General features: G+C 43.6%; 1 protein-coding gene across 1 annotated transcript in view; it reads left to right on the top strand.

Moving 5' to 3' along the window:
* Positions 1–14667, top strand: part of PROM1 (prominin 1) — an 84747-nt gene that overhangs the window by 54624 nt on the left and 15456 nt on the right. Inside the window, exons 10-15 of the mRNA XM_028159602.2 lie at positions 664–823; positions 7279–7431; positions 8605–8728; positions 10069–10172; positions 11973–12057; positions 14094–14237. Of these exons, the coding sequence (XP_028015403.2) occupies positions 664–823; positions 7279–7431; positions 8605–8728; positions 10069–10172; positions 11973–12057; positions 14094–14237 (770 nt within the window). The remainder of the gene's footprint in view (positions 1–663; positions 824–7278; positions 7432–8604; positions 8729–10068; positions 10173–11972; positions 12058–14093; positions 14238–14667) is intronic.

Consider the following 14667-nt stretch of genomic DNA (forward strand, 5'->3'; position numbering starts at 1 on the left):
AGTCTCAGTTTGCATGAGCCACACAAAAATTTAACAAAAATACCACCTGGAGTCCCTTGTTCACAACCTCAGCCCCGGAGAATTGGTGTGTTTCTGATGCCGGCGCATAGTTGAAGGAATTGTTAGGTTATGAAGTTACTTTCCTGAAGTCGCTTAACAGAAGCTGTAGAGTTAGACAAACTCCATTTCCAGTGCTTTCTGAAAAAGAGACATATGGGCAAGTATTTAACATCTGTGAGCCCCCAGGGTCACTGGTATTAAATGGGAATAAGCATATCTACCTCAGTGAATAAATGAGTTCACATCGATAAAAGTGCCTGGCCTGGGGGAGGCACACAGTACATTTTAATCATCTGACCCTTAAAAAAATATAAGTTAAACAATAAAAAAATTAAAATGGGTAAAATAAAATAAGTAGGAAGAAAACTCTGGCTTGATTTCAGCACCATATCATCAAAGTCCATGCTCCTAGCCTGCTGTTTGGTTAAGTAATTGCTTTTTGATGGTCTTGGCTACATTCCTGCTTGGTACAGAACATTTCATACTTCAAGTGCATACGTAACATGGGAATAAGTGAAAGTGGTTCAAGTTTTTCCATTTTGGTGCCCAAACAAAGCTTCTGTTTCCTCTAGGAATGCATGACTGAGGTGTTTTTGTTTCCAGCTGTCAGAAGGATCTTGAATGACATTGGTTTAAATATCAAAACGATAAAACAAAAGGTTCCCATTCAGGAAAAGCTGTCAGTTTTCTTGGATCGCATCGATAACCTTGAAAGTAACATCTACCGCGAGTTACCTAGGGTGGAAAAATATGAGTCATACAGGTGAGTGCCTTCTTTGAGCTGGTAAACTAGGAGCGTGAAGCTGGCTATGAGGTAAAATTTGACCTTATAACCAGGATAATCTTGTGAGAGCAAGTTGTACAAAGAGACCATAACCCAATGTATTCATCCTAGTTGATGCTCACTCGAAAAGTTGAACTGTTCGCTTCATTGGGACATACACTAAAATGGAAATTATATGATATTTCAAGGACCCCCTGGTCCCAAACATAGTTATTACAGTATTATTGACTATATTCCCTATCTGTAATTTATATCTCTGTGACTAAACTGTAGCTACCAATTTGTACTTCTTAATCCCTTCATTGGGGGGACCACTCTGTAAAGTATATGATTGTCTAACCACTATGTTATACATCTGAAACAGATATAGAAGAATATTTTTATATACCTTAATTTTATATTTTTTAATCTAGATATAAGATTAATCAAAATTTATTATAGAAATACACAATGAACTACATAGGAAAAGTTCCCCTTAATTTCAACCTGTTGAGATTTTTATGTATATTCCTCTGTCATTTTTTCCTACACATATGCCAATGATATTAGTATAATACATCCTATATAATAAAAGGGTAATCCTATATAATAAAAGGGTAATATGCAAATAGACCAAACGGCAGAACAACCAAACAACCAATCAAAGCACAATATACTAATGATATGCTAAGGCTGCTCAACTGCTCACAATGACGTGAACTGACCACCAGAGGGCAGACAGTCAATTGGTCGACCAGGCACATGACATGCACTGACCACCAGGGGCAGATGCTATGACTGGTAGGTTAGCTTGCTGCTGGGGTCTGGCTGATTGGGACTGAGTGAGATGGGCCGGACACGCCCTGGAGCCCTCCCATAGTCCTTCCCCGGCCCAATCGTGCACCGGTGGGGTCCCTCAGCCTGTCCTGCACCCTCTCGCAATTCGGGACCCTTGGAGGGATATTGGAGAGCCAGTTTCAGCCTGATCCTGCAGGCCACTCCCCTTGGGAGGGCACCAGATATAGGGCTCATGGCTGTCGAGTGCTGCTGTGGCAGTGCAAGCCTCTCCCAATCGGGACTGATTGGGCATGAGCCCGCGGTAGGCACAGTGGGGCCGGGATGAGCGGGAGCAGCAGGTAGGAGCTGCAGGCAGCATTGGACTGCAGGTTTCGGCCTGATCCCTGCAGGCCACCCAGAGGGATCCCACCCATGCATCAATTCGTGCACTGGGCCTCTAGTATATACATATTTTGCTTGCTTTCTTTAACTTTATATATTATGGGCATTTGTCCTACATATTTGCATGTTGCTCTGATTTATCCATTTTAATGGCTGTTGGGCACTGCTGCAATGAATATTTGCATATGCATCTTTTTTGTGATGAATTTGTAGGACTATTTCTGTAGAATACATTTCTAAGGGTAGAAATACTGGGTCAGGTGGCATGAATAGTTCACCTTTGTCTCCTGACAATTGAATCCCTATTAACGGTCTTTGAGAGAGCCATTTCTACATACCTTTGTCAAGTTACTTAGCCACTGGAGCTAAACTCTTTTTTTTTTTTTTAAATAAATCTTTATTGTTCAGATTATTACAGTTGTTCCTCTTTTCCCCCCCATAGCTCCCCTCCACCTGGTTCCCACTTCATCCCCTGCCCTTACGCCCCCACCCCCCACTATCCACATCCATAGGTTTACAATTTTTGTCCAGTCTCTTCCCATACCCCCCAATCCTCTTCCCCCCGAGAATTGTCAGTCCACTCCCTTTCTATGCCCCTGATTCTATTCTATTCACCAGTTTATGTTCATCAGATTTTTTATTGACTTGATTTTTAGATTCACTTGTTGATAGATATGTATTTGTGGTCACTTTGTTGTTCATAATTTTTATCTTTACCTTTTTTTTCTTCTTCCTCTTCTGAAGGAATACCTTTCAGCATTTCATATAGTATTGGTTTGGCAGTGATGAACTCCTTTAGCTTTTTCTTGTCTGTGAAGCTCTTTATCTGACCTTCAATTCTAAATGATAGCTTTTCTGGGTAGAGTAATCTTGGTTGTAGGTCCTTGCTATTCATCACTTTGAATATTTCTTGCTACTCCCTTCTGGCCTGCATAGTTTCTGTTGAGAAATCAACTGACAGTCATATGGGTACTCCCTTGTAGATAACTAACTGTTTTTCTCTTGCTGCTTTTAATATTCTCTCTTTGTATTTAGCCCTTGGCATTTTAATTATGATGTGTCTTGGTGTGGTCCTCTTTGGATTCCTTTTGTTTGGGGTTCTCTGTGCTTCCTGGACTTGTAAGTCTATTTCTTTCACCAGGTAGGGGAAGTTTTCTGTCATTATTTCTTCAAATAGGTTTTCAGTATCTTGCTCTCTCTCTTCTTCTGGCACCCCCATAATTCTGATGTTGGTACACTTGAAGTTGTCCCAGAGGCTCCTTACCCTATCTTCATATTTTTGGATTCTTTTTTTCTTTTTGCTTTTCCAGTTGGGTGTTTTTTGCTTCTTCATATTTTAAATCTTTGACTTGATTCTTGGGATCCTCTAGTCTGCTGTTGGATCTCTGTATATTATTCTTTTTAAAAATATATATATTTTATTGATTTTTTACAGAGAGGAAGGGAGAAAGATAGAGTTATAAACATCAGTGAGAGAGAAACATCGATCAGCTGCCTCCTACACACTCCCTACTGGGTATGTGTCCACAACCAAGGTACATGCCCTTGACCAGAATCGAACCCGGGACCCTTCAGTCCTCAGGCTGACGCTCTATCCACTGAGCCAAACTGGTCTCGGCTGTATGTTATTCTTTATTTCAGTCAGTATATGCTTAATTTCTAATTGGTCCTTTTTCATATCCTTGAGGGTCTCACTAAATTTCTCGGAGGTTTCTAGAAGATTCTTGAGTAACCTTATAACCTTGGTTTTGAACTCTATATCCAGTAGTTTGCTTTCCTCCATTTCTTTCATTTTGACCTGTTTCTTTGTCTCCACATTTTGGCTACTTCCCTATGTTGATAGAGTGACTTTGTGTGCTAGGTGTCCTATAGGGCCCAGTGGCTCAGCCTCCCTAATTACCTGAGGTGGACACTCTTGGTGCACCCCTTTGTGGGCTGTGTGCACAGTCTTGTTGTAGTTGAGCCTTGATTGCTGTTGATATCACTAGGAGGAATTGACCTCCAGGCCAATTGGCTGTGAGGACCAGTTGTGTCTACAATGGGAGAACTTCTCTGCTGGAGACACTCTTATGGGGCAGGACTTACTTCAGTGGGGCTTTGGCACTCACTGAGTCTGCCCCCTGAGTATGTCTCTTATAGATGTGAAGAGTTGTAATCTGGATGGTCTCACTCTGACTGCTGCGTACACTGGCTCTTGGATCTCCAAGGAGGTGCAAAGTTAGCCACTGCCTGAGGGCACCCAGCAGGAGCTACAGAGAGATCTGCAGATTTCTCCTCTTTGTTTGGGGTTTGGAGGTGCCTGGATGAAGCCCAGCTATGAAGCAATGCAAGCTGCTGTCAAGCCTTGGGCCTTCCTTTGGAAGCTCGGGGCTCTCTGACCCAGCTTCAGTTTGTTAGGTTTTAGATTACAAAAGGCCAGGCCATTCATATGCAAAAGCCTCTGCGCACAGCTTGGGTGGGGGTCTAAATTGAGTAGGGTGGGATCTCAGGGAATCACCAGGGCAGAGCATACAGCAATAGCTGCCCGTCAGTCCTGCCCCAAAGAGTTCCCCGAGTCTCTGTGTCCCCCGGCACCATGCAGGAACAATGATCGCTGCAAGCACCTCTGAGAGAAAGCCACCCTCGTGTTCCGGCCTGATGCCAGACAGTCCAGTTTCTCCCCAAATGAGTCTGGATCCCCAGAGTCTCGCCCAGAACTCGAGTTCAGAGAAGTCAGGAGCTTGTATCTCCTTCCCGATTGAAAAAGACAACAGCGTACCCAGTTGCCAGCCCATTTCCGCACGCGCCTCTAAACCTCCACACCTCTGCACCTCCTCCTAGTCTCAGTGCGCTTTTCTCTTTCCTTCTAGTTGTATAACTTCCACTCAGCCAGCCTTCCCGTGGTTCTGGATGATATCAGTTTTGTCTTTTAGTTGTAGTTTTGATGTGGTTGTGCGAGACAGCAAGTTCAAGTGTTTACTTATGCCACCATCTTGGTCCCCTCGATACAGAATAATATTGAATGTAAACTGTAATTGAAAAAAAATCACAGCCTTGCCCAGTTTTGCTCAGTGGTTAGAGTGTCAGCCCTCAGACTAAAGGATCTTGGGTTTGATTCCCAGTCAAGGGCATATACTTTGGTTGCAGGCTCGATCCCTGGCCCTGGTCAGGGAGTGTGCAGGAGGCAACCAATTGATGTGTCTCTCTCATATCGATGTTTCTCTCTCTCTCTCCCCCTTCCTCCCTCCCTTCTACTGTCTCTCTCAAAAAAAAAAACAAAAAAAAAAAAACAATGGAAAAATATCCTCGGGTGAGGATTTAAAAAGAGAAAAAAAATCACAGATCATAAAACCTTATAAGTAAATTTATTGTGGAAATAAAAAATAAAGTATAATTGAAATTACATGAAGAACATGAGCATATCGCTGCAGAGATGACCTGCAAATTCAGGATGCATTCCATATTTTATTTAACTTGAAGACTTGAAGTTCTTGAGCCACATTTTTAATAAGTTGCACTTTCGATGTCATTAGTGACTTCTAGAATCATAGTTATAATTATCTGAGGCACATACCAGGATTTTAAAACTTTAATTAAGAAAGACAAGGGCATTTGGGTAATACTCTTTCTATTGTTGGTTTATAAAATAAATATGAAGAGGTCAGTGCTTGCAGAAAATGCATCCCTGAACCCAGTCAGTTGTTCAAAGAGCTCAGGTAAGCAGCCGTTTGCCCCATTAGAAAGTGCTAGCCATGGGGTTTGGCCCTGGGAGGTGTGGGCAGAATATCAGACCAAGGGCCAGGAGGGAAGGACGTGGCGACTTGAGGGATTCAGAGGATCAGGTGAGCTGTTGAGAACACTTCCCCCTCTGAAAGGCTCAGCCCCATGACCTGCTACTGGAAGTGTTCTCACTGCCCAAACCCAAGGACACTCCGGAGACATTCATTCCTATTTGGGTTATTTGTTATGTAAGAGTATAAGATAAATCATAACAATACTCACTAGCCATTAGGGAACGGTTACAGCATGCCCACCAAGAGCCGCATGACTTCTTGTATAATATGCACAAACGTCCCCTGGGTTGTGTTCTATTTATAGCCTCACTTTGTAGAAAACTGAGGCTCAGGGGAATGCAATGACTCAAGGCAGCAACATGTCAGAGGTGCATTTTCAACTCCATCTGACTATCTCTTTATTATTGTCCTGTAATCCACAGGCCATTTTCCTACCGTGGGGTGAGGCCACCCCAGTGGGTATCAGGGCAAACATAAGACAGACCCTTTCTCAGAGAACTTACAATCTCATTAAAGTTTCACAAATGGAAAGAAGGGTAGTTATCTGTCCACCTATCAGCTCCCCCTGCCCGGAGACCATCAGCTTATTTTTAAAAGAAATTTAACTAAGCCAATGAGGCATGCATTAACGGGAAAGGATTTCTGAGGCCACATTCCATGGCTTATTGAATTACATGTCCCCTAGGATCTGGAACAAATGCCATAGAAGGGATGCAGGTGGCTATTATTATAATTATCAAGATTGCTTTTAATCGGATGAAAAGCTTTAGTAGCGGGCTTTTGTCTCACAAGTAAATTCTTTTTTAGTGTTTTAAAGGTTGGAAAGTATTTTTACCCTCAGCTGCCAGAAAAGCTTAGTGTACACTCTAGGACTGCCAGGAAGACCTAATTGGGGATCCATTATCCTCAAATGTCACACAGGACCATTACAAAATTAATATTTGCATTCTGCAGGCATTTGATTTAGGATGCTTGTAAAATTCTAAAATATACTTACTGTGGGGAGAATTTCTGGTTCTGTGGAGAGCATAATGCCTACCAAACATTCGTACAGTCACAAAATATTTTAGAGAAATACCTGGGAAAAGAGCTCAATATTTCTTTGTCTGTTGACTAATCTTGATCTGATTATACCTCCTCATTATTCTAATAAGCACATCCAGGCTTAGGAATCTTGAAAGAACATAAAAGTCTTAAGGCTCATTGTTACCTGTAGCCCTGGAGAAGTTGAGCAAACCCTGCTTATGAGCTCCACAGAAGTGAAGCAAAGGAAGAAAATAATCCTATGACCATAGAACGAGGATGCTTCAAAGCCAAGCTAAAAATTAAGGCTTCTTATTGGTTGGGTTGGAAAACTAGCAGTGGGAAGGCATCATTTCACATCACCTTCTGAGGAATTAGCAAGGGCTTCTGATATTTCATTGCCAAGTATTATACTCAGTTGTTTCTGCCCCGGTGATGTCGCCTCTTTCATGTATGATAGCACTGTGCTTGTTTCACCAGGTGGCTGAGTTTCTTGATTATCTGCTGTTTGCTGACTCTCATCATGATTTTTTATTACCTGGGCTTGTTGTGTGGCGTGTTTGGCTATAACCCAAATGCCACCCCAACCACACGAGGCTCCGTCTCAAACACTGGAGGCATCTTCCTCATGGCGTGAGTGTTTGCTCTTCCTTGCCAGTGGAGGGGTGGAAACTCAGAGGAGAGTAGGTGACCATGGTGGTCCTCTGGACTGAGCACTGCGTTTCATCGGTGTGTTGGTTGATTATACTTTTATCAATTTGGGAAATTTCATCAAGAGTAAAAAAGTCAAATAAAATTCTAAAATAGTTGCACTTTGATAGATAAGCTTAAACAAACTGTTAATGGTGGGCTCCTTTTTAAAGCAGCTATTATAAAAATTATATCTAAGTTTGCTTTCTTTATTCCCATTGTTTTTCCTTATATTCATATCCATTCATCCACCCGTCTATTTAGCCATCCATCCATCCATCCATCCATCCATCCATCCATCCATCCATCCATCCATCCATCCATCCATCCATCCATCCATCCATCCATCCATCCATCCATCCATCCATGTATCCATCCATCCATCCATCCATCCATCCATCCATCCATCCATCCATCCATGTATCCATCCATCCATCCATCCATCCATCCATCCATCCATCCATCCATCCATCCATCCATATATTCATCAGATACTTGTTAAAGATTGACCTGTTATCAGATACTGATCTATATGGTCATCTAGCTTGTTCCCTTTGAAACTCCAGAAATTTCATGCTCTGCAAAGAGTATTCTTCTTCAAAGAGAAGTTGCATTGTGTTTCTCTTGAACGTAAAGCCCCTCAGTATCTTCCCTTCCCTGGGTCTAGCAGCCCCTTTCCAGTACACCCCTACCTGCCTCTCAAGTTGCTATTCGCCACACTCTGTGCTCTGGATGCAGAGCCATGTTGGCCCCCTTCAGACTCCCAAGGGCACATTTCCTGCTTCAGAACCTCCCCACTCACAGTGTCCTCTGCAGAAAGTCTTGGTTCACTCAGGTAACTCAGAGCTCATGTCTGAACCATGGTACTGGCTGCCAGTGGACCAGGAATAAGCCTTAAGGGTTCCCTAAGTACATATGTGCCCAGGACTGAAAGACCACTGTGCTGACCACTTTCTGTCTTCACTCCTGGGTAAGCTGACTCGTTTGACCTGCAACCAGCTGAAGATGCAGGTTCCTGTTCTACACTGAGTATAGAGTCAGTAATTACTGATAGGTAATATTGAATATTGAATAATTCCTTATAGAATTCTTAACTTTATTTCTATTTCTTTGCAGCGGGGTTGGAGTTAGTTTCCTCTTTTGTTGGATATTGATGCTCTTTGTGGTTCTTACTTTTATCCTTGGTGCAAATATGGAAAAATTGGTCTGTGAACCTTACCAAAACAAGGAGTTATTCAAGGTAAATGCAGTTTTTGTGACCATTAAGGCAGAGCTTGAGCCAAAACTTTGGTTTTTTTCAAGAGCAGTGCAAAAAAGATGAGCAGTTTGGTTTTTATTCAAAAAGTTGAGATTCCTTCTATTTATTAGAGCAAAAACATTATGCTGTTATTATTATTATTATTTTTTTGTACGTGAAATCAGTACCAGGAATTAAGGCATGTGTATCAATGGGGATGTTAATATATGGGGAGAAGAAAATTTTGCTCAGCAGTAGTTCCCAAATGCGGCTGGAAATATCAGAAGATAAATCCCTGGGTGCCTCCAGACCCCAGGAAGTTTCTGACATTTTAAAGAATTTCCCAGATGACAATCACCCACACAGATGGTTTGAGACCATATATTTGAAGTTAAGGGGATGATAAATTATATGCCTCCTGGCAAGATAGTTTGTTCTTGGCAGAAATATGATGAGGCAGTTAGAAGTGGATCTCAAGCCTCATTTTCTCCCTCAAACCCAACTTCTACACACAGTCTAGGGGGCCATTTCACATTTAGCTTCATTTAATTAGAAGGACATTTGGGTTTTCATGTTTTCCCTCTAAGTTTGGCTTTCCGATGTTTTTCCAGATTCTGATTTTTAAAAAAAAACGTATTTATGTTTCCCTGTTTTACTGTATATATTTTCCAACTCAGGATCTGTCATAAAATCAGGTGAATGCCTATTAAACTAATGAGTTGTTGTCATGGTATTATAATGATTTGGTTGGTTAAGAAAAACTGAGAGCATTGATTTGTCATATTATCCCCACATGAACTCTTGATAAAAAATAGTAACAACACATCAAACCAAACTTTATTATCTTCCATATTGTGTTAAATCGTTAAAAATAATTCTTAAAAAGTAGGGAATATTTCTAAACCATTTCCACTCCTCAAGCACATAAACAGCCATGCATGAATTAGCCCATGTTAAATATATATGATGTGAAGTCAGAGAATGTGTGAGTGTTAATTCATTTTGTCTAGAGAGAAGTAGTGAGGAGCTGGGTCAACCGCTTTGTGGCTTTCTATTAGCTACTCTGAATAAAATGGTCTGTTCTTCTTGTCATTTCTAATGTGTTCGTTTTACTAAAAAGTAGTGTTCTCCAAAGCAATTTCAATAATTTTTGTTGATGCTACCCAGTGGTGGTTTGATTTATTCCAACCACACTATTGTTTTCTAGTTTTAAATTGAACATCAATGAGGAGCATCATGACATGAAAATCCCTAAAATATACTTAACATAATATTGTTTTTATTATATGTGTATATGTTAGTATAAAACTGTCTTTTTTAAAAGTTTTAAAATTTTGTTCTAGATCATTGACACACCGTATTTACTAAATGAGAATTGGAAATACTATCTCTCTGGCATGGTACTTAACAAACCGGATATTAATCTCACTTTTGAACAAGTTTACAGGTATAAGTAATTGCATTACGTGTTTGTTTGTTTGTTTGTTTGTTTGTTTGTTTTTGCTAGTTCAAATGTTGTTTTCTTTCCAGAATGAGAATTTTATTTTCAAAGTGTCTTTAACCTTAATGATCAGACTTGCCAGTTTCAGAATTAAGCTGTTCTCTAGTCTTACCAAAGAAATAGTAGAAATAAGACCAAGAAGATGATCCTTCCCTTGAGAACCTTCTAGACCTTGGAATGGTGGTGCTTTAAGGTCCCCCTGTCCAGGGATCACTAGGACACACTGGTGAAGGTGACTTGAAAATGCATAGTGGGACCCTGTGAAAACTCTTGTTCAAGGACCACCCTGCCCCAAATAAATGCCACGTAACACAGAGCCAGTTGAGTGGGTCCAAACCACAGACGTGCGAATGGTGATGCAGCTCAAGGGCCAGGCTGTGCGGTGGGGGCTGCCTGGGCTCCAGTCCTGGCTCTGCCACTGGGCCTCTGTGACCTTGGACAGTGCACTTCCTCTCTGTGCAACAGGAAAGACATTTCAGTGTCTCTCAGCTCCTCTAGCAGAGACAGCAGATGAGTGGCACATGTGTCCACCATCCTTACACTTTGCCCCCCTGGCAGACATTGCTAATCAACTGTGGTCTTCTACTCAGCCCAGAGACCTCTCAGGAGTTTTCTCAACAGCTTGTTCTAGGCAGACATTATCAATCCACTGGTGTTTCTGTGCACGATTAAACCATCCCTATGCGGAGAGGTCAAGACTACGTTCTTTGTGATTCTGCCTCCTGCAGAACTCTAGTCTTCCTTCTGTTAGTACATCAAGCCCTCTGCTCCAGCAGCACCAGCCTACTTGGGGTTCCCTGGGGAGGACTATCACACCTCCTAGGGATGTAGAGTGTTTCTTCTCCAGGCACCTCTCAGAGCTAGAGGACTCTGGCTGCAGCACAGGGAGGACACGCCCTCAGGAAGTGGCTGTGCAGGTGGCAGAAATATGCATCAGATGAGGCTCAGGGGAGGTGGTTTTCCCATTTTAAGGAAGCACAGAGAGGTAAGGCCAAGTCAGGTTTCTACCAAAGGATCCTGACCTGTCGGTCGCCCCCTGGATGTCTCCATCCTGCCATTAGAATATGCCTCCAACCAGGTGTGTAGTGGGTGAAGCTCAGCCCTGGGGATACAGAGAGAGATGTGCTGGCAGAGGTTTGCCAGAACTGTTTAATAAAGATATGCCTTGTAACACCTAGTTATAGCAAGTGTTGTTTTGTTTCTTGTTAAGTTTAATTTTTTAATATTTTTATTGATTTCAGAGAGGAAGGGAGAGGGAGAGAGAGAAACATCAATGATGAGAGAGAATTATTGATAAGCTGCCTCCTGCATGCCCCTCACTGGGGATCGAGCCCCCAACCCGGGCACGTGCCCTGACCGGGAATCAAACCCTGACCTGGTTCATAGGTTGGCACTCAACCACTGAGCCACACCAGCTGGGCTGGGATGTTTGTAAATGAGAATTAATTTCTTCCCGATGTATCAATGTGTTATTCCGCACAGACCTGGAAAGAACACAGAGGAGACAGACAGAGAACATATTTACCAACCCTACTGAATCTGTTTCCAATGGGACATTTTGTAAAGCAGGGAACGAAGTCAGGAAAGGTGGGCGCCACAGGGGTTCAGGCCGCTGCTGGCGATGACCTGCTGCGTGGACCCCCCATTGTCCACTTTGTCAGAGACCCTTTCTCTTCCTCATTGCCAGTGGACAGAGGGAGCCACAGCTACCTCTCTGGTTCATGGTCGCTCTTCTTATCCCCACAGTGACTGCAAAGACAACAAAGGCTTCTACACCGCCCTGCAGCTGGAGAACATCTACAATGTCAGTGAGCATCTCACCGTCGAGGAGGTACGCACTCGGAGCCAGCCAGGACATTCCCGTGGCTCTTTCCCCAATCCAGTTGTCTTTGCTGTTTCAAACGGGGGTAAAATTCATATCAAATCAACCACTTTAGAGTGACACTTTGTACGTGTTCATAAGGTTGTGCAACCCTCACCTCTAATTCCAAAATAGGTGCATCCCTCCCCACCACCCCCCAATCTGGGTCTTTCTTGAGGCATGAGTACCTCCAGTTGATTGTCCCCTAACGGGGCCTCCGAGGGAAAGATTCTGTCTCCCTGAGGGTCAGTGTTCCGAAAGGAGCAAGCCCCTCTTGCTTCGCAGGGAGATTGGCTCTGTAAGACTGGCCACCATTTTCTGCCTGAGCTCTGCTGGCCCTGGGCCTGGGACAGCGTGGGAGCAAGAATGGAAGGGGACAGGATGAAATGGCCCCTTCTGACCAGCAGAGGGAGCGACAGAGTTTTAGCTGCCCAGGCCCAGGATGCCATCCTTCAAGGCCATCCCCACTCCCCCATACCTCCAAGCCCTCTGGGCTTCTCAGCTGTGAGGAGAGAATCTAAGGAGCCTTCTCTCCTCTGGACTTCCAAATCGGAAGCAGACACAAGGGGTACCAGGGACGATGTTGTTCCTCAAACCCTACAGCCTGTCCACTGAGGTGTCACAAAAGGCCCCCAGTAGCCCCATGATGTCATGTGGCCTGACAGTTTTCCTATATGAGGAGTTTATTTGAAAGCAGTATACTAGTAACCCTGGCTGGTGTTTCTCAGTGGTTAGAGTGTCAGCCCGTGTGTGTGTGTGTGTGTGTGTGTGTGTGTGTGTGTGTGTATATGTCTCAACCAAGAGGTGTGTCTCTCTCTTTCCCTCTCCCTTCTGCTCTCTCTAAATATCCTTGGGTGAGGATTTACAAAACATAAATTTAAAAAAGGAGGATTCAGTATACACATTTTGTATTGATTATCTTGCCTATGTACATAAATAAAAATGTAATTTTGTAACCAAGCCCAAAATAAATGCCCTCCACACATTTTCCCATCATGCCTGCCATCAGCCATTCTCTCTGTGTGCCAGGATGAGCAGCGGTGGGTGGGAAGGGCCCAGGATCCTTGGGCACCACACGCCACCCAGCACTACTGGCTGGCTCTTAGGACAACCCCAGGCCATCCTCCCTGTTCCCATAAACATATGCTCCCCGACCTCCTGAGTCCAATGCCTGTGCCTCCTGTCCCAAACGCAGCCTGCCTGCCCTCTTTCAGCATCTTTTTCGTTAAGACTCACTCAGAAGCCACCTCCTCTGCTTTGCCCTCCCCAGACTCCTCTCTTGGAAGGCTCTCCCCCACCCCTGGTGTCCTGGTGAGGTCCTGTGCCTTTATTATGAGACTGCCTCTGCCCTTTGAGGTCCTTGAGGCTAAAGATGTGATATTATTTTGCTTTGCACCCCACATCCTCACATAGCGCTCTGCATGGGGCATAAGGAAAGAATCAGGAAGGGGGTGGGAGGAAAGGGAAGAGGCAAGAAGAAATGCCAGTCAAGTGCCTGTGTATTTTTTTTTGTCCTGTGTAATTGTTTTTCTAAATATATTTTTATTGATATCACATCAATGATGAGAGAATCATTGATTGGCTGCCTCCTGCACACCCCCTACTGGGGATCGAGCTGCAACCAGGGCATGTGCCCTGACCGGGAAATCGAACTGTGACCTCCTGGTCTATAGGTCAACACTCAACCACTGAGCCATGCTGGTCGGGCCCCTGTAATTAAAAAAAAAAAAAGAAAAAGATTTTTTTGAGAGAGAGGAAGGGAGAAGGAGAGAAACAACGATCGACTGCTTCCTGCATGCCCCGCCTTCCCTCCCCTCCGTGGGGGATGGAGCCCGAAACCTGGGCATGTACTCTGACCAGGAATTAAACCAGAAACCTTTCGGTGCTAAAGGGATGATGCCCAAACAACTGAGCCACACCAGCCAGGGCTGTCTGGTGTAATTTCATTGCTCCTCTGTGACTTTTTTGGAGAAAGATGGACTTACTTATGACTTCTTATCGCACAGCACATCAAACACATGAACGCTGAATTTAAAAAGATGCAGCTGGACATTGACGCTGTCCTGCTCAGTAAAGAAGGAAGAAAAAACCTTCTGGATTTCAGTGTCTCAGGAGTGGAGCAAATCGATTATGACTCTTACTTGGCTGAGGTATGACCCATGTGTCCACAATTGGTCTTTGGGGGGAAATTAGAACAAAAGTCTTTTGTAGTCTGTTTTGATTTACTTTTTTTATTAAGATGAAATTCACATAATAGAAAAGCAACTATTTTTAAGTGAGCCATTCGCTAGTGTTCGGGATAATCCCACTGGGACCCAAACCCCCACCTCCATCCAGCACAAGAACACCTCCATCGCCCCCAAACAGATCCTGTGTCCCTTCAGCAGGTGCTCCTTATCCGCCCCTCCCGGCCCTTGGTTGCCTCCAACCTGTGCTCCGTTACTGTGCATCTACCTGTGCTGGGTATTTGATATGAATGGGGTCATGCAGGATGTGACCTTTGTGTTTAATGGCCTTCACTGGCCCTTCATGTAGCCCACCATTTTTGAGGTTCATCTGCATGACAGCACGTGCCAATCA

The sequence above is a fragment of the Eptesicus fuscus genome, chromosome 2 (genome assembly GCF_027574615.1).
Source record: "Eptesicus fuscus isolate TK198812 chromosome 2, DD_ASM_mEF_20220401, whole genome shotgun sequence".
NCBI classification, from domain to species: domain Eukaryota; kingdom Metazoa; phylum Chordata; class Mammalia; order Chiroptera; family Vespertilionidae; genus Eptesicus; species Eptesicus fuscus.